General features: G+C 39.9%; 6 protein-coding genes across 6 annotated transcripts; 2 read left to right on the top strand and 4 right to left on the bottom strand.

Moving 5' to 3' along the window:
- Positions 1 to 627: 627 nt before the first annotated feature.
- Positions 628 to 9257, bottom strand: LOC145910532 (polypeptide N-acetylgalactosaminyltransferase 10-like). The gene is made up of 11 exons (XM_082997685.1): positions 8984 to 9257; positions 8554 to 8692; positions 8202 to 8368; positions 7899 to 8084; positions 5113 to 5296; positions 4737 to 4854; positions 4473 to 4580; positions 3880 to 4101; positions 3297 to 3398; positions 2721 to 2870; positions 628 to 2353 (listed from the first exon to the last, which is right to left on the bottom strand). Exons 1-11 carry the CDS (start codon positions 9237 to 9239, stop codon positions 2174 to 2176), a joined length of 1812 nt encoding a protein of 603 aa, XP_082853811.1. The 5' UTR covers positions 9240 to 9257; the 3' UTR covers positions 628 to 2173.
- On the top strand, positions 6493 to 7685 carry LOC145910594 (uncharacterized). Its single transcript, XM_082997781.1, has 5 exons — positions 6493 to 6655; positions 6727 to 6862; positions 6934 to 7076; positions 7296 to 7432; positions 7479 to 7685. Exons 1-5 carry the CDS (start codon positions 6493 to 6495, stop codon positions 7683 to 7685), a joined length of 786 nt encoding a protein of 261 aa, XP_082853907.1.
- A 778-nt stretch (positions 9258 to 10035) lies between the features above and the next one.
- On the bottom strand, positions 10036 to 11113 carry LOC145910764 (uncharacterized). The gene is made up of 3 exons (XM_082997968.1): positions 10987 to 11113; positions 10687 to 10821; positions 10036 to 10178 (listed from the first exon to the last, which is right to left on the bottom strand). The coding sequence occupies exons 1-3, from the start codon at positions 11111 to 11113 to the stop codon at positions 10036 to 10038; spliced, it is 405 nt and encodes a 134-aa protein (XP_082854094.1).
- A 514-nt stretch (positions 11114 to 11627) lies between these two features.
- On the bottom strand, positions 11628 to 13501 carry LOC145910533 (calcium-responsive transcription factor-like). Its single transcript, XM_082997686.1, has 3 exons — positions 13121 to 13501; positions 12827 to 12963; positions 11628 to 12703 (listed from the first exon to the last, which is right to left on the bottom strand). The coding sequence occupies exons 1-3, from the start codon at positions 13374 to 13376 to the stop codon at positions 11807 to 11809; spliced, it is 1290 nt and encodes a 429-aa protein (XP_082853812.1). The 5' UTR covers positions 13377 to 13501; the 3' UTR covers positions 11628 to 11806.
- On the bottom strand, positions 13415 to 14194 carry LOC145910534 (homologous-pairing protein 2 homolog). Its single transcript, XM_082997687.1, has one exon. The coding sequence runs from the start codon at positions 14171 to 14173 to the stop codon at positions 13541 to 13543; it is 633 nt and encodes a 210-aa protein (XP_082853813.1). The 5' UTR covers positions 14174 to 14194; the 3' UTR covers positions 13415 to 13540.
- A 971-nt stretch (positions 14195 to 15165) lies between these two features.
- Positions 15166 to 16524, top strand: LOC145911055 (isocitrate dehydrogenase [NAD] subunit alpha, mitochondrial-like). The gene has a single exon (XM_082998296.1). It carries the CDS (start codon positions 15228 to 15230, stop codon positions 16320 to 16322), a length of 1095 nt encoding a protein of 364 aa, XP_082854422.1. The 5' UTR covers positions 15166 to 15227; the 3' UTR covers positions 16323 to 16524.
- The last annotated feature ends 27 nt before the right edge of the window (positions 16525 to 16551 follow it).

Here is a 16551-nt window from a genome sequence, read left to right on the forward strand (position 1 = left end):
CGAGCTTAGCGCGGACGCCCGATCGACATAGGTCAAGACGCCGCAGAGCTCCCAATCTCAAGCCGTCCTCCAACTCAAGCCTCCGAAGTCGTTCGGATTACAGGCCCACACCAACGAGCCCGGCGTGTGCTGGCGTTTAAATCGCGCTTATGAATGTCGCCCAGACGCGCCGCCCTATTCTGTTGTGACGTTATTTGATTGACGTGGATGTTTTCTGAGTGTTGCAGCACGAATGGTTGCAACAAGCAGTTATTAAAGCGCCTTTTCGCCTGCGTTGACAGGTTGACTTACTGCCCTAGTTTTTCCAAGACCCCCAATGAAGACAACCCACACAATGCATTATTTTTTGATAAAATCTTTCATACCTAAATAGCAACAATAAAAATTTACATTATGCTTGGCAGTCACAGCAGCTACAGATAGATATGTACATATTTATTGTCGACGAAATTGCTTCAAACGTGTCCTCCGATTTTGCTAATTAAAAGGATGAATTGCCTGCATATCACCAGCATTTTTCCAGCTGCCAACAATTATCGTCAACACCAGAATGAACAGTCTTGTAGCTTAAAACTTATTTTTGATCTTCCAACCCCCACATAAATATTAGACACAAGTATACAATGATAATTTTATTTTTGTATTTCGACACCGCAAGTTCACTGCACAAATATGAAAAAACAAGCAAGGGCGAAGTTGCTGCTTTGGTACAATTTTGTCCTGAAATTTGCACGAATTTTAAGAACAATTAAAACTGTGAGAGTCGAACAAATCGGCAAGTACCTATATCTAAAATCAACACGTCAAGCATTTAAAATTCGCTAGTACGCTAAGGCTTTCAAATCCACAACAAGCGTTATTTGTGCGGGAAGAATGAATGCTTTAGTAAAAACAAAGTCAACAGAGAGACAAAATGCTAGGAACAAATGGCAACATGTTAACAACATACTATGGGGACCTTTAGGGAAGTATAAACAAGTTTGGAAAGACGTTTGTTAGTGAATGGACGAAAAGATGGTGTTATTTTGTGGATGAACTGATCAGAAAAAGATTAAAAATTTTCTATCACACAAGAAACGGCGGAACCTCGAATGCGAACGAAAAATATTGTAAATAAAATTTGGTCGTTAAATTCTTTCTGGCTGTAGCATTAAGTTGGATTAAAATCACATTTAAAAAGTAAAAACGGAATAACATGGAAACGATACACAATACAGCAGCAGATATTAAACCAGTGTTTTTCAAACAGGGTTAAAAAATTATAAATGGGTCAGAAACAGTACTGAAGTTTTCCACGAAAACGGAAGTTAAGCAAAGGGTGCTGTGGTATAGGTAGTTCTTATTGTGGATATACCCACCATATATCACCAGCTTCAACCTGAAGAAAGACATACTCTCTAAAGTGCGGAATACTTAAAAGCGATTAAAGCGCATAGTGTTGTTTTACCCTGTATGTAAAAAAACACTGAGAATTTGTTAATTTGTAGCTGTCACATGGCAAGGAGTAAATGGATACACGCTGCACTATTTTTCATCCTAAAATTAACCGCTAAATAACAAGAAGGAAAAGACCGCCACGGAAATTAATTATAAGTAGGAAATGGGTATCGGAAAGATGATTACATGTTTTAGCAAACGTGTGGCGAATAATGGATACGTAAAGCCGTATACGAAAGATATTGCAAAGATGAATGACGTCACTATATGCTGGCTCAGTTCATGTAGAGAGTATGACGTAAATTATCCACAGACAAGAAAATGTGATTCTACAAATCCCACACTGCAATATGAATCCGAAGAATGTCTATGCGAAACGTACATTAGGTACAAAATTATAAATTGGGCACAGAACCAAATACTGCCGCAGAGAAGTTGGTCCGCTAAGTACAATGACCGAGTAAACAGTTGGTCGCTACAACGAATCAACACAAAAATCTAGCCAAGAGAAAATAAATAAATAAAATATGGAACACGTAAATAGAAATGTTTGCTAATGTAATTCACACAACTCGGTCTCCGCAATATATTCTAATATACGAAACGTCCAACTACGTTGGTACTAAGGTGTCATGTATCAAATAAAAAAAAAAAACAGTTCGAAAAAACACCGCGACCGCACCCGGGCCACCACCGGCTTATAAAATACACCAGAAAGAAAGAACATAATACGTTATCACGCCGGTTCGTTAAGCTTCTTATTGAACTTGTTTAACTTCTGAGTGTTCGTGTTCTGCCAAGTCCATCGCTGTAGTGGTGCCTGTGAGCTGCAAGGAAGCAAGGTCACTTTCTTGGTGTCCTCTTCCACGGAGGCGCAGAGTCCAGTTATTCCGTGGTACAACTGCTTGAGATCGGGCTGCAAGAAGGGTAAGAAAACATGGTTGGCAACGGAAATATGACAAAATATTGTATTGTGCAGAAATTACGAGAAATGTGGTATGTGATAAATACGCAACCCTTCAAGTTTCACGTGTCGACAATTTCCCGTGAATGTTTCAGATAATTGTAGAATTTAAATGTAACAGTCACAGCGAAGATGCAAAAGTCGACAAAATGGCATCTGAATGCGTGATTATCCCAACTCTCCATTACAAAAAATCGGCTGTGAGTTCGTCGACTGCATTACACTGTACACACTAAACCAACTGTTCATTTTAGAGTCGATTGGCCCAAAAAGATTCCCAGGCTCCCAACAATGCCGTACTCGCTGGGTTTTCCCTTACCTTGTACTTCCACAGTTGGTTCCCGTACTGACCATGACATTCCCACACCAGTAATGGACGGTTGAGTCCTTGTCCGTCCAAACAAACTTTCCTCGTCGTATGAACGTCGGGACCGGGTCGTATGTCCTCCTTCCAAGTCAAAAGAAATTCCTGCGACAACAGCGTAGGTCAGCGAAGGACTTTGCTCTCGGTAGCTTGGAAGCAAGCAGGTTTACCAGGGTGAAATCCGTCAGTCAATCTTGGTGTTTAACTTGCTAAGACTGACAGATTTCAGCCTGAAACTAAAGTTTCTGATATAGTGGACATATTTAAAATAAGGCGGAAATCGTCAGGGCCACTTGCAACAGAATGGAAAATGATTCCCAGAATCAATCCACAGGTTTACCAGGGGTTAAATTGGAAAACATTCATCTCGTTGTAGATTTTACATTTAAATGAATGTTTTGTGTTTGATCGAATGTTAGCAGCATTTTGTTGCATGGTATTATTTCCCGACAGGTCACAAAATAATCTGGTACAGTTGCGCGAAAAATTATGAGAAACACCGTTTAGAGCTCGGTTCCAACATCGACCAACCTGCTCCGATTTTCCTTTCGGTTGGCATTCAAGCGCCAAGACCGGGCCCCCTTGTGGATGGTACATTGTGTCCATACATAAACCTGTACCTTCGTTGATGAGCTGTGAACACACAAATTGGATTTAGAAACAAATGAGCGACACTAACTAAATGTATAGGAGTGATCACGTTAGGATGCCATATTTGAAGTATTTTGTCGTATTTATTTTTGCGAAGTAACTTATTGGATAGAAATAGGATACGCCCATGTCGTACGGTTTGACATCTAATTTCGAAAAAGACCCACGCTGTTATGAACAAAACTTATATGCTTAACACAGCCATCTTACAATCATATCAATTTATTACTGATGCGGCCAGGCATGTTATCAATGCAAGACGGCTCTTCTGGCAACAATATTTATAAACACCAAGTTTCCATTGCTATGCAGCAGCCTTCGCCAAAACAGCCTTCTTGTATTGATAGAAATATTTTATGATAAAAGTCACCAAGCCAAACCTACTAGTTTTTTCAAACACACTCAAACCCACCATAGAAAAAAATGTGTATATCTTAAAGGCGAAACACACAATATTTTTTACCGTTCCCCACGCAGCTGGCTCAGGCATAACAGGAGGGTAGTGTTTGACAATGTCGGGAGCCACCACAGTCATGAACCAGTCGAATGATTTGCACTGCAGAGTCTCACGCAGTTGCTTCTGTTTCTCCAATGGTCCTGGGTGTATATCGCGGACGTAGGGTCGTTTTTTATAGAAATATTCTTTGTACTCGTCCATCCACACCTCCGCAACACGTTTGAAGTTCTGAACACATTTCGTCAATGTAAGTGTGGGGTTATTTTTCTTGGCTAACAAACATGGAACTCTGATTAGGTTTCGTATGTGATTGTTGTTTGTTATACGGAGTCCTATGGGGGCTGTGTGGGTTACGTCTAAAACACGTGATTTTTCAAGATTACTTATTACACTTTATATATACTTAACCAAATACATATAAAAATCTTTCATCAGACAGTGAGGCAGAATAAAATGTACATTAATAATGTAAATGTAAAGAACAACACTAATATTAATTGTATCAACCACAATTGTTGTATGACATTAATGCTTTCTATATATATATGTTTCATATGTCAACAAACCATGAACCTCTACTTGAATATCGAATAGTTTACCTTGTTGATGTTGGTTCCTCTGGGCAACGAGTATGGCATAAACTTACGATAAATGTGACCGACTCTAGAACAGGGGGCGTCCAAGATTCTTCCCCCACACATCCAAACCTAAACAATAACAAAGGTAGAAAAGTGCACTTATTTTCTCACTATGCCAAGCATTAGGCTACTTTAAACGCACAGCCTTATGACTGCACGTTGAAACTTCACTATAAAGTGAGTAAAAAATGTGGAATAAGATGATTGATTCGTCGATTCCTTTACCTTGAACGAAAGTTCGTATTGTTCTCCGCCCCATATCTCAAGTCCAGGGTCGTACTGGCCGATTTCCTTGAAATAAAGACGATTGACGGCAAACAAACCGCCCGCCATTACAGGGTCTCTGTGGGTACAGAATTTAAAGTTTCGTCAAAGTTATTTTAAAGTGTAAACATAGCGGTCGGTATTTTTTGCCAACTGCAACACATGCTAGTAACGCAGTGTTAGGCCAGAAAATTACAATAAAACCTGAACTAGCAACAAATTTAAGCGATCAACCGTAAAAAAAGGGCAAAAAATTAAAAAAATACGTGAAAAAATACATCTAACACACACTGCCATGAAAAGGGCAACATTACAATTCAACCAAAGCGAAACTCACTCAAACGGATCGCTCGGATCTTTGGGTGCAATCTCCTTTGGAATAGGAATCCGCTTATAATAGAGTTCCCAGTCGAACGCCCCCCTCATCGCGTCTCCAGGTTGTGTGAGGTAGTGGAAATCATCCTTGTCCACTATGTCGATCATGGGACACGTGACCACTTTTCGGTCCAACGCGATTGGTTCTGCAGCAAAAGGACGTTTCGTAAGACGTGCTTTTTTGCGTCGATATCGTTGGTTTTATAACATTGTAAATTTACAAAATTGTTTTAAAGCATTGGTGTAAGGTATAGTTTATCAGTGGGCCTGGAGCTTAGGTTATAAATGCCAAAACCACAGAAAGTGTACCGAAGCTAAGGAGAAAGTTGACCATTCAACTTTACCCAGAACCAAAAGTCATCAGCGACGCAGAGGGAAAAGGATTAAGAATAACTTGGTGGTAATGTTTAACGTTGTTCCCAATGCACTGAACAACACCAGCAGTCGAGGTAGTTTTTGCAACACAAGAAATTTTTGTAGTTACATGAAACGGTTCGTCACCAGTCGGGCGTAGACTCTTTTTTCTTTTCTAAACCGCCCCCTTTTTCCCTTTTTTCTCATTGCCTCTCTCCTTTCGCGAGCAGGCTCCCAGGCGTCGCGCATTGCACAATCACTCCAAAGAAGTGGCTCTCTTTTCTGAAGCATCTGCTGCGCGTGGATGTGCTTTTGCGTTTTTCCTTCAAAGACCGTGCGGAATTTTAGGCCAAAAGGGTTGTATACGCTCCAAGCAAATATCCGCAACACCGGAGATTTAACAGACAGAGAGGACGTTTGTGACGACGACTAACTTTTGCAATACTTTTACAGCTTGTATGCAAATGACGAATCGAGTAGTTTTGTCACCGAAATTTCAGCTCTGTTGTGCATTTGAAGGTGAAACAGTTTTCTTCAGAAATATGCAGAGGTCTATATTTATTAAGTGATATCAAGCTATAGTTATTTGATAAATAACCTGCAAAAGTGTGCATTCAAGTAAAAGATTTATATGTGGAAATGCTCAAAGAGGTACCAAGTTGATTTTTGCACCAGCAACTAGAAAGTTGAGGATACTTGTTAATGACTTCAATTCTTAGACGATCACGACCGAAACCGGTTGTCACGTGATATAAATTGCAGGATTTTGACGGACGCTGTCGTGTTCGAAACGTTTGCACATAATGTAGTAGCATAATAGCTTTTTTTTGTTTAACTTAACCAAGAAAAAATGCCATGAAGTGCCATACCAATGCAAAATACTGATTGAATTTGGGTTTCAGGTGCGCGAAAAGGAACGTTGCATAGATTACTTGTTTTTAAAGCTGATCTGGCCAATGTAGAAGTCGCGTGAAAACACAACACGACCATGGCCACGCACGTGGTTATGACGTCAACAAGTCTCTTGCAAGAAGTCGTAATACTAGAGGTGGAAAAATACGAGCACTTGTACAACCGCGATGCGGAATGTAAGGATTTTGGTGAGGTGGAGAGTTCGTGGCGGGAAATTGGGGAAGAGTTAGGAATTTCAGGTACAGAGGAGTTGCACCTTGCCTTATAACAATAAGTCTTATGCTAAACATTTGGCTTATTGTATTAAAAGCTCCAGAGGCGAAGCGACTATGGAAGAATTCAAGAGAGAGGTACGTGCAGGAGAGAAAAATGCACCTTCTCGGCACCGCGTCTTCCTGGCACCTCTACGACGCCATGAGCTTCCTGGAGCCGCACGTCCAATCAAGGTGCGCCATTTTGCACGTTACACGCTTAAGGATCTGTCGGGAACTTCTGTCAACGCGATTTGACTCGTCAGGTGCCCAACCGAGGAGGAGCCAGACCGTGATGAGGAATGTGGATTCGAGAACAGAAAAGATGACGTCACAGCACCTACGACGTCATCAACAAAGCGACAAACCACATCGTCGCCTACACAGGAAAAGAATACCCACATATCGAGTAACGAATTTTGACAAATTTTACGTGACAATATCACCAACACATCAATATGTGGGGAAAGGGTTTCGCGAACGCCTAACTCTATCTTTCGTTAAGCATATAACATTAGTCGTTCATCTTTTAAAAGTCTGGATAATGTTTGCTGAAGACACATTGTAATGAATATACGTATCGTTCGTACACGATAATTAGTTAGAAAAATCGTCGTTTATCGATTAGATTTCGACTTGGACCATGGAGATAGTGATACAACCATGTTCCTTTGCTTCGCCCGCAAGCAACTCGAGAGACTTCCACTACACGAACGCAGCAGTTGCTTGTTGGAAATCATGAAAATTTTAGACAAATATACGCAGGCAACGAGATAACCACGCAACATAAGCGACAGATCTTATCTCATAGCTTCATGCATGCACAAGAAGCGGTGGACAAACAAGGGAGCAGCTACACGGTCGTTTGGATGTACCCTGCACTGGCTATGCTTTATGGACAGAGATTCATGTGGTACAGGAGATATGTGCAGAAATGGATGCCAAGAAGGAAAAACAAAAGCACAACTTTCGTGATGTAGTGCCGGTTAAGTCGATTGATTGTTGTACTGTGCAATAGAGTGGTGTGATGCTGTTCATTATTGCAAATTAAAAACACACCAAAGCATTTAAGAAAATAAATCAATTTTTTTTTTAATTCCAACTCTCCACAGTCATTATGCATTTACCCAATTAAAGTCAGCAGTGCCAAGGTATGGGAAGGAAGCACTGCTTCCTATATGGTGATACTTGACAGCACGCCCCTTTCCGCACCCGACATACACTTACTCACCAAGTAGTGGAGGTAACCAGTTGTGAGTCACCTCAACGTGAGAATCAAGGATGACAATCACTTGTCCAGTAGCATAGTTCACCCCAGTCAACCTTGCTCTAATTAGACCTTCCCGTTGTCCTGTCCTCAGCAGTTTCACTTTGGGGTATTTTTTCAATTCGGCATCCAGCTTTGCTTTTAGGTGATCTGACAAAAAAGTGGGGTTTGAATGTTTTTGCGTATAAAGCAGTTGCCAAGCCATTTCAAATAAGGTTGTTGTGGTTATATGTATATTAAGACTTACAAACAAAACATACATCCTACCTTTGGCACTAAAATCATCGACTAAAATAATCTCATGTAGCAGAGAAGGTGGTGATCGATTTAAAATACTATGAATGGTACGTAGCAATGTGGACCAGCCTTCATTGTGAAATGGTATGATCACAGATGTGTTAGGCAGGTGGGCAAGGTATCTACGTGTTCTGCAACTAAATAAGGAAAGAAAACTTTACTTGTTAATTCATATGTAGCAAAACAAGCCGGGTAGTGTTAAGAACAGACCCAGGCACACAAAACTCTAGTGTTGACAGCCACATTTTAATACACTTAAAATATTTAAAAATTTAGACTGTGCAAAATATAAATACAATCTTACAATTATTTGTAAACATACTTGGGGTGCCTGATGTCAGGCAGGGATCTGTTTAAAGACACTCTGTTGCTGACCAAAATGTTAAAACCATTGTCAACATAAGCATTGTGGCCTCGCTCGTTTCCTTCAACATGAACAGCAACGCCTTGCTCACCGGGTCCTTAGAAAAACATGAGAATTTGAGTCTGGGCTTGCTTATGAGTAGAATTCAATTCAATTTTATTTTGCAGAAAAAACCTTGAAAGCATATAAACATGTGAAACAAAATGGCATGGGTATCCATAAAACCATTGGGTTATTGAGCAGAATCCTTGTAATTTTGAAAGTTTTATTTCATGAGCTGCCAATTGCAACGGCAATGCACTGATTTGCACAACAACTTGTCACACAATAAAAAGTATTGATGAATACAATCACAAAAGTCAACATATCTTACTGCAGATGTATATACCTGTTCGATGCAAGTCGGCTGATATAGCTGCCTGGTTATGCCAGTCAATTTTTTGGTCATTTTGGTTCGGTATACCATCCTCAATTCTTTGTGCTGGCTGTAGGGCATCTTGAAATTGTCCCATGTCGACTACATCAGGATTGTTACGACCAGCTATTGTCCGACCTGATGCTGATTTGCTTAACTGTGTCAGGAGAACAACAAACAGGCAGGCCAAGACAAACAGTGCAACACATTTTCGAACTTTAAATCTCATTATAAGCGAAACTATTTGCTATCTAACACCAAAAATAAAAAATTTAACATCATTTTTATTGATCTAATAATTGAATCTCACACAACCGTATACAAAACCACTATAAAATTTTCAATCAAATTGAAAATCTACCAGCAAAGTTATATAAGCGTTGGGGTTTACCCCCATTTTGGAATGTACGTTTCAGCAGCACAGGTAAATACATACAAAGGTTTACTTGAGCGCACACAGTCCTATTTTATCGAGAACTACGAGTAGGTGGGAAAGTAAGCATTCCAATTCCAAAAGACCAGTTCTTTCCAGGAATGATTTGTATCTGTCTCGCACAAAGTCCATCAAAATACGATGGTGCTGTGGAGCGCCACCAAGCGAAATTAATTTACGGAGAAATGCATCCGCAAAAGTTGCCACGGGGTCTACTGTCATATTTTGATGATGGCCTCGTCCTTTCGGTGAAAAACAACATTACAAACACTTTTTTAAAAATTGTGTATTTTTCTGATGCCCAAAGCGGCAAGTCAAACGCGAAGAATATATGGAGCAGACGCAGTGCCAATTTAAAGCGTAACAGGCGAAATCACGAAATACAGGCGACAGTACAATCTAAAATTATTTTTTATCGCCATTTTTTCATTTGCAATGAAATTGTTTTTTTTTGTCAAGATCGCTCGGCGGGCAATTGGCAACAGCGGCCAAGAAGCTCCAACTACATAATAAATACCACAGAGGCAAAATTAATACGGCTTTTAGTCCAGCAGCCACCATCGTCACATTGTTTTCAGAAGTTGCAGGAAATTCATAATGGAACTTTTACTTCGGTTGACAAAGTGCTTTCGCATGTTTCATCGTTGGCTCTGGAAAGAATTACTGATCTTGACAAAGATGGCTGTGCAGAGGACTTTCGTTTGGAACTGTATGTATCCCTTCTGAACGACTGCCCTGTAACAAAATCACGTGGAATGTAACTGTATTTTGAATAACAACCAGTTTATTGCATTTCTCTGGCAACACAAATGTGTTTGTGTGATAATGCTGTGGCGTTAGGTATTTAAAACATTTTCAGATTTACAACTGTTTGAAACCAAGTGTTTCGGATTACCGTCAGTCGGTTAATTTTTAAAATACAAAAAATCGATTTCGCCTACAAAGGCATCACCAGTTTCTGCAAATAAAATGCAATAAAGCACTCGAAACTACCTGCACAAAATAGGCAAGCAAATAAAATAAAAGTAAATTGGTGAACACTGTGGCCACCTACCACTTCATCATGTATTTTAATAATAGCTTAGATTTTAAAAATTGATTGTTTGAGGGCAATCGCTAAGTCCTAGTTGTTAAAGGTGCATTCTTGTCACATTCTTTATCTGGATTTCCTAACAAAACCTACAGAACGCGTAGCCTAATCTAAACCATAAAGCCATTGTATCTACCAACACGTAGTCCTTACTTCTGCTGCGATAGTCTGAATTGGTATTTGCTGATAGAAGTCGGTCGAATTTACGCAATTCCTGCATGCGCTCTTCTTCTATTTGCTGTCGTGTGCGGGGAATTCTGCACTTGCAAACGCAACAACATGCGATCACTGAGAACAACAATACGCACTCGTTAATGGCCAACGATCTTATATAAAACACCAAACATTCCAAAGAAACCTTGGTCTTATGTGCACGAAAAATGTTGTTTACGTTGAGGGATATTATGGAATAGCAACAACGAAATACGGGCAGTTTAGATTATGACCACCCACCTAATATGGTCAAGCCGCCCACACACAATCCGATAAGATGCCAAAGACGAATGTCTCCGATGATTTTCGTCTCACTGTTGATTTCTTCAATTTCATTGCGATAAAGAGGAACTTCTAAGCGGTACATCGCCACAAACTTAAGTTATACAATTGTAAAAAGATAAACGTTCTAATATATGCGAAGTTTCGGCTGAAAAACAGCATGTAGCGAAAGAAAACCCAGACCTTGACACAAATCTTTGTAGGAAGCAAGCGTTAGATGAAACCACACAACCCAAGCAGCCTACTATATATACTATAGGGTATATCTACAGGTCAACTAAAACCTCATTTAACAAATTTCACGTAGCTAAAGCAAACCAACTATTATTAGCTTGCAGAAGAATGCCTGGACCTACATTTGCCAACTGGAAGTCTACATAAAACTGAATCTGTAATATTATAAGTCGTTACAAATTAACAATGCCATTAACAATATTACTCTGTTGCCTATTTTGCTTCCGAATCTTCTGAACTGTTGTCGCCTGCATATATTGACTAACTTAGCGAAGAATTGTCTGAAATCATTGAGCCCTTGGGAAATGGACTACACGTGTTTCTCCATGGCCTAATTAACGAAGAGGGCACAACTAATACCGGACATGACGCAATACTACCTTTATCGGGAAAAGAAAATTTCGATCTCCAATCTTCACAGGTACAGCAAGGCGCGTGGAAAGACGAAATAAAATTTAATCGATAAATAAAGGTATTAAATTTCTCTGCCGTTGCCCTTCCGTTTAGTTTTGAATCCAAAGCAAGTTCTACAGAGATAGAGATGTCAAACAAGGGGTTCGGCGTCCACGTCATCCAGCGTTACCGAAGTGGCGTTTTTGTTTTGGTAAATCACAACTTCGGTGACGCCGTCGTCGTTGTTACCAAGCGGTTCTTCCTGTTTTTCACCCATCAACGACCGTTTGCGCTTCTTGGATGGCTCGTTTGATTTGCGCTTAACCGTCTTTATGATCCTATCCATGCTGTCTTTCGCTTTCAGCAGTTCATCTTCCTCACAATTTTGCAACAAGCCCATGAGTTCGTTGATGGTTCCTTTCATCTCGCATTTAATACCTGGCTCCGAGCTGGCGCTCGACGGCATCTCGTCGTTTTCCACAATAATCGTTGGCTTCACAGTGATTGAGGAGATGTAGATGTAGTCGGCGATTTGATGCTCGCTCGGGTAGAACACATGTTGGTCGTACGACATGATTTCGGGGTTCTGTTTGAGCACAACTTCACGAACAAAGTCGTGGGCGATCACCCGTACGTGTCTCGCGTCGTATATTCCCAAAGACAGGAGTTCGTCGATTTTCGCGGCCACAGAGGGATGGATGTTTGGCCCGAGGCCCCCGCAAGGCAGCAAGTGGCCCATGTGAACTTCAGGAAGTGGCAAATTCACGTAAAACCTCTGCAGGCCATTGATGGGGTTCTGAGGCCCTGTGTCCGAGGACGCGGCCACTATGGCTTGTTTCAGCTTTAAAATGAGATTCGTTTTTTCTTGCCGAACGTGGTATTTGGTTTCAAACATTCGCTCCATGTCCAAGGCAAAGTCAGGGAACATGACCACTTCGCGGATGTGCATGATAGCAGGGCAGTCTCTCTTTTTGGTGGGCTTGTTTCGACGCTTTTTAAAGTCTGGGGGTGCAACTGTTGGATCGGTTTGTGAGGTGTGCATTTGTTTCTGCAAGGTATTGAGGAATCAGGTTTATATATATATATATATACTGACTATGTATATGGTTACATATACACTGACAAAACCAAACTCATTTTATCAGAAAATGTTAGAACTTCAAACACTTACTGCTAATCTTTCAGCAGTGGTTTTGTAGTAATGTGAGCCGAACTGACAATGTTTGGTAAGGCAGCTTCGCACAACAAAAGGAACTCCAGTGAATGGAACTTCCAAGTTTCCAGAATTGTATTCCCAGTAAATGCGTTCTGAGAAAAAAATAACCACATAGTTAGAACCTTCTAATTTTCATTGGGCCCTTTTTTAACATTTTTAAGGGTAAGCCATCATTGAAGTATAAACCACTAAGTTTGCCTCCAGATTTAGAAATGTTGAAAAAGATGACAGCTAAAAGCAAAACCATACCACTTTTTCCATATCTTGATCGTCTTGGCAAGTTAGAGGCAGCTTTTCTCCAAGAAGTTCGAACAATAAACTTGGTCTTGCAAACTTCATTGAATTCCTTCATGAACATTTCAAAGGTATCTTCCCCGTCAACGTAACCTTTGACATACATTCCAACTTTTTCGGCATTGTTAAAGTAAGTGGCAAGGACACTGTACACAGACTTCTGTTCTTCAATTGTTACAACACCGTGGTGTAAGTGCTGCTGCCCATCCATTCTAAAACTAGTGACTATGCTTGAAAAAATAAGCTAAAAAATAATAATAAAAGTAAAGCAAAGCGAGAACCAATGCAAAATATAAAAATTATGGCAGTTTAGAAAAAAGGCAAAGGAATATATAAAGGCAGTTTAAATGGAATGTCACAAATGTAGTGAATGTCTCATTTAACTTCAGGAAGTTTTACTGATGCGTCTTCGTCTGTTTCAATCCCAACTTCATCGAGAAAATGCTTCTTTGACTTTGGGTAGCCTTCCAGTACTGCATTCATTAGGTCACTTGTCATTCTTTTGCGCTTTCTCCAGTGGGTTACATATAGTTTGTGATCATCGACAATTTTCTTCTTCTTGCCAGGATCAATGTTTTTGGCAGCAGACTTGACTTTTTGTAACGATCTCTCCAATTCATCGATTTCTGCTTTTAAACTTGCAGCAGTTTCTCTGGCTGCCGTGGTTGTTAAGGAGCTTGTGAGTTTGTTCACTTCTGATGTGCAATCTTTGAGCTGAGTTTGTTCCTTTGCAGATGTCTCTGTTAGGGTTTGAATCTCTTTGTCCAGTTGAGCAAGTTCATTCTCGTCAACACTTGGAAACTGGGTCTGATGAATGACATAAATTTTTGACTTTCCGTAATTCTTTTCTAGCAGCTTTTGTTCTTCTGCAAGCTTTTCCATGGCTTTCACCACAGCGGTTTTTCCATGTTCTTTGTGTAGGTTTAGGAAAACGTCTGAGGCACTGTATGGCCTATTCTGACTTTTCATGTATGCAAAAATTACAGCTTCTATTGATTGCTTACCCATTTTTGCCTTTTAAGGTAAATTTGCATTGTTACAAGCTATAACGTAATATGCAGATAAAATGAAACTTAAAAATGTATTATAAACATAATATGATGGGACATACAGCAGTTTAATACAAAGTAGGGTTTACTACAGGGCAATGCTGGTGTGTGAAACACAAAGATTTAAAACTACTAATAGTTGGAAAAAGAACGTTGTTATGATTCCAATTTTCGTGTGAACAATTTTGCATTTGCAATGTTTTGAGTATATTTGCACTACGTTTCAAAAAGTTCGTACCACTGCCTGTGAAATTAAGGTGGCAATGCAAACACATGCTACAATCGACAAAAAACACTGCAGGGTATAGCATTCCATCTTTACAACATAGATATAAGATATATAGACTAATGCTTTCTGTCTAATATATATAAAGTTTAAACAGCAGCTCATCAACAAACCACAATGGCGGAATTTCGTTTCCTTGCCGTTTGGATCGGCAATTACAGGGCAGGTAGGTTAACAAATAGAAAGCTGAACAATGTTAACAAAAACTTACCATATTTATCATTTTTACAATGGCTATCGGGCTACTTATTAATTGAAATGTTTTCTATATTTACCGTACATTTTTTGGAATTTGTTACTTTTTGACGTCAATCATTCTGGAAATGAGGCAGTGCATAAAACTGTTTTAAACGCATAAATTTGCTTAACACCTGTATAAATTTATTTTATTTCAATAATTCCATACATGTTGAATAAAACTACCATATATGTTGAATAAAATTAAAAATTTAACAGCAGAAAGTTGTATTTAATTTCCGTATGTTGTATTTGCGTTCATCTGATATTATGATTGGTCAATAAAAAAGAAAAACCAGAATGTCAACCGGTCAGGCGTGTGTTGCTTGCATGGAGTCGAATAAGATTCGTAAACAATCGATCTAAGTTATATTATCTATATTAGAGTTGCTAATTTTATGTTTTGTATATTGTTGTCAAATAGCTTTTTTGTTTAAACGTGTTTGTAGTAGTAGACTGTTTCCGTCAAACGCAATATACACAACTCACCATGGCCTCAAATCTTTTCCGCTCGCTTGCCACACGACTGCCTCTGTTCAGAAGCGCTGCCAACTATTCCATTGCATCTGCCGAAGAAGCGCGCGTGTGCACTTTAATTCCTGGAGATGGCATTGGACCTGAGATATCTGATGCAGTAATGAAGATTTTTGATGCTGCTGGAGCTCCGATCAGTTGGGAAGAGAGAAATGTGACGGCAATGAAAGGTCCAGGAGGAAAATGGATTATTCCTGTGGAAGCACAAGAATCCGTCAACAAGAATAAAGTTGGTTTAAAAGGACCTCTGGGAACACCAATTGCTGCTGGCCATCCTTCAATGAACCTCTTGCTGAGGAAGACGTTTGATCTTTATGCAAATGTCAGGCCTTGTGTTTCGCTTGAGGGCTACAAGACCCCATACGATGGAGTGAATCTTGTCACAATCAGAGAAAACACAGAGGGTGAATATTCTGGTATTGAGCACTCCATTGTTGATGGTGTGGTGCAAAGCATCAAACTTATCACGGAAGCCGCCTCACGCAAAGTGGCAGAGTTTGCATTTGACTATGCAAGAAACAACGGCCGTGAGACTGTCACTGTGGTTCATAAGGCTAACATTATGCGAATGACTGATGGATTGTTCCTACGATGTTGCCGCGAAACTGCTGAAAAGAATCGTGACATAAAATTCAATGAGATGTATCTTGACACAGTGTGTTTAAACATTGTTCAGGATCCAACACAGTTTGATGTCTTAGTGATGCCCAATTTATATGGTGATATCTTGAGTGATCTGTGTGCTGGTCTGATTGGTGGTCTTGGTGTCACGCCAAGTGGCAATATTGGAGCAAATGGCACTGCCCTGTTTGAGTCTGTCCATGGTACTGCCCCTGATATTGCTGGCAAAGATCTTGCCAATCCTACGGCACTATTGCTGTCGGGAATCATGATGTTGCGACATCTCGGTAAAATGAACTATGCAGGTCGCATTGAGCAAGCTTGTTTCGATACTATCCGTGAAAAAAGTACCCGCACCAAAGATCTTGGCGGTGATGCAACATGTTCGACATTCACTGATGAAGTATGTCGCCGTGTAAAAGATTTGTAGCTGCCCAACCTTCCATCTGAAAGTATTTATTTATTGATTGCACATGTTGGTAGCACAGTTCATTTTTGTTTTGCTTTTGTTCTGTAAGTTCAGTGTGCTATGTATAACTGCATTTATGGTTGGTACTTTGAAGAAATTCCTGCTTTAGTTCACTCTTTCATTGCAGTATATTTGTGTTGTCTATTACAACTTCTTCATTTGTGGTAAATTTGAGTCATACAAAAAAAAA

This window comes from Ascidia mentula, chromosome 8, assembly GCF_947561715.1.
Source record: "Ascidia mentula chromosome 8, kaAscMent1.1, whole genome shotgun sequence".
NCBI lineage: Eukaryota > Metazoa > Chordata > Ascidiacea > Phlebobranchia > Ascidiidae > Ascidia > Ascidia mentula.

Excerpts from the sequence above, each read along its gene's own strand:
- LOC145910534 (XM_082997687.1), bottom strand. The coding sequence starts at position 14,173 with ATGGGTAAGCAATCAATAGAAGCTGTAATTTTTGCATACATGAAAAGT.
- LOC145911055 (XM_082998296.1), top strand. The coding sequence starts at position 15,228 with ATGGCCTCAAATCTTTTCCGCTCGCTTGCCACACGACTGCCTCTGTTC.
- LOC145910764 (XM_082997968.1), bottom strand. The coding sequence starts at position 11,113 with ATGTACCGCTTAGAAGTTCCTCTTTATCGCAATGAAATTGAAGAAATC. Across the intron at positions 10,822-10,986 it reads GGGCGGCTTGACCATATTAG|TGATCGCATGTTGTTGCGTT; the intron begins GTGGGTGGTCAT and ends TGTTGTTCTCAG. Across the intron at positions 10,179-10,686 it reads TTCAGACTATCGCAGCAGAA|GGCAGTCGTTCAGAAGGGAT; the intron begins GTAAGGACTACG and ends ATTTTGTTACAG.
- LOC145910533 (XM_082997686.1), bottom strand. The coding sequence starts at position 13,376 with ATGGATGGGCAGCAGCACTTACACCACGGTGTTGTAACAATTGAAGAA. Across the intron at positions 12,964-13,120 it reads ATCAAGATATGGAAAAAGTG|AACGCATTTACTGGGAATAC; the intron begins GTATGGTTTTGC and ends TTTTTTTCTCAG. Across the intron at positions 12,704-12,826 it reads CCACTGCTGAAAGATTAGCA|AAACAAATGCACACCTCACA; the intron begins GTAAGTGTTTGA and ends AATACCTTGCAG.
- LOC145910532 (XM_082997685.1), bottom strand. The coding sequence starts at position 9,239 with ATGAGATTTAAAGTTCGAAAATGTGTTGCACTGTTTGTCTTGGCCTGC. Across the intron at positions 8,693-8,983 it reads AGCCGACTTGCATCGAACAG|GACCCGGTGAGCAAGGCGTT; the intron begins GTATATACATCT and ends TGTTTTTCTAAG. Across the intron at positions 4,855-5,112 it reads GATCCGAGCGATCCGTTTGA|AGACCCTGTAATGGCGGGCG; the intron begins GTGAGTTTCGCT and ends CTGTACCCACAG.
- LOC145910594 (XM_082997781.1), top strand. The coding sequence starts at position 6,493 with ATGGCCACGCACGTGGTTATGACGTCAACAAGTCTCTTGCAAGAAGTC. Across the intron at positions 7,077-7,295 it reads AAAGAATACCCACATATCGA|ATTTCGACTTGGACCATGGA; the intron begins GTAACGAATTTT and ends TTTATCGATTAG. Across the intron at positions 7,433-7,478 it reads TTTTAGACAAATATACGCAG|CTTCATGCATGCACAAGAAG; the intron begins GCAACGAGATAA and ends CTTATCTCATAG.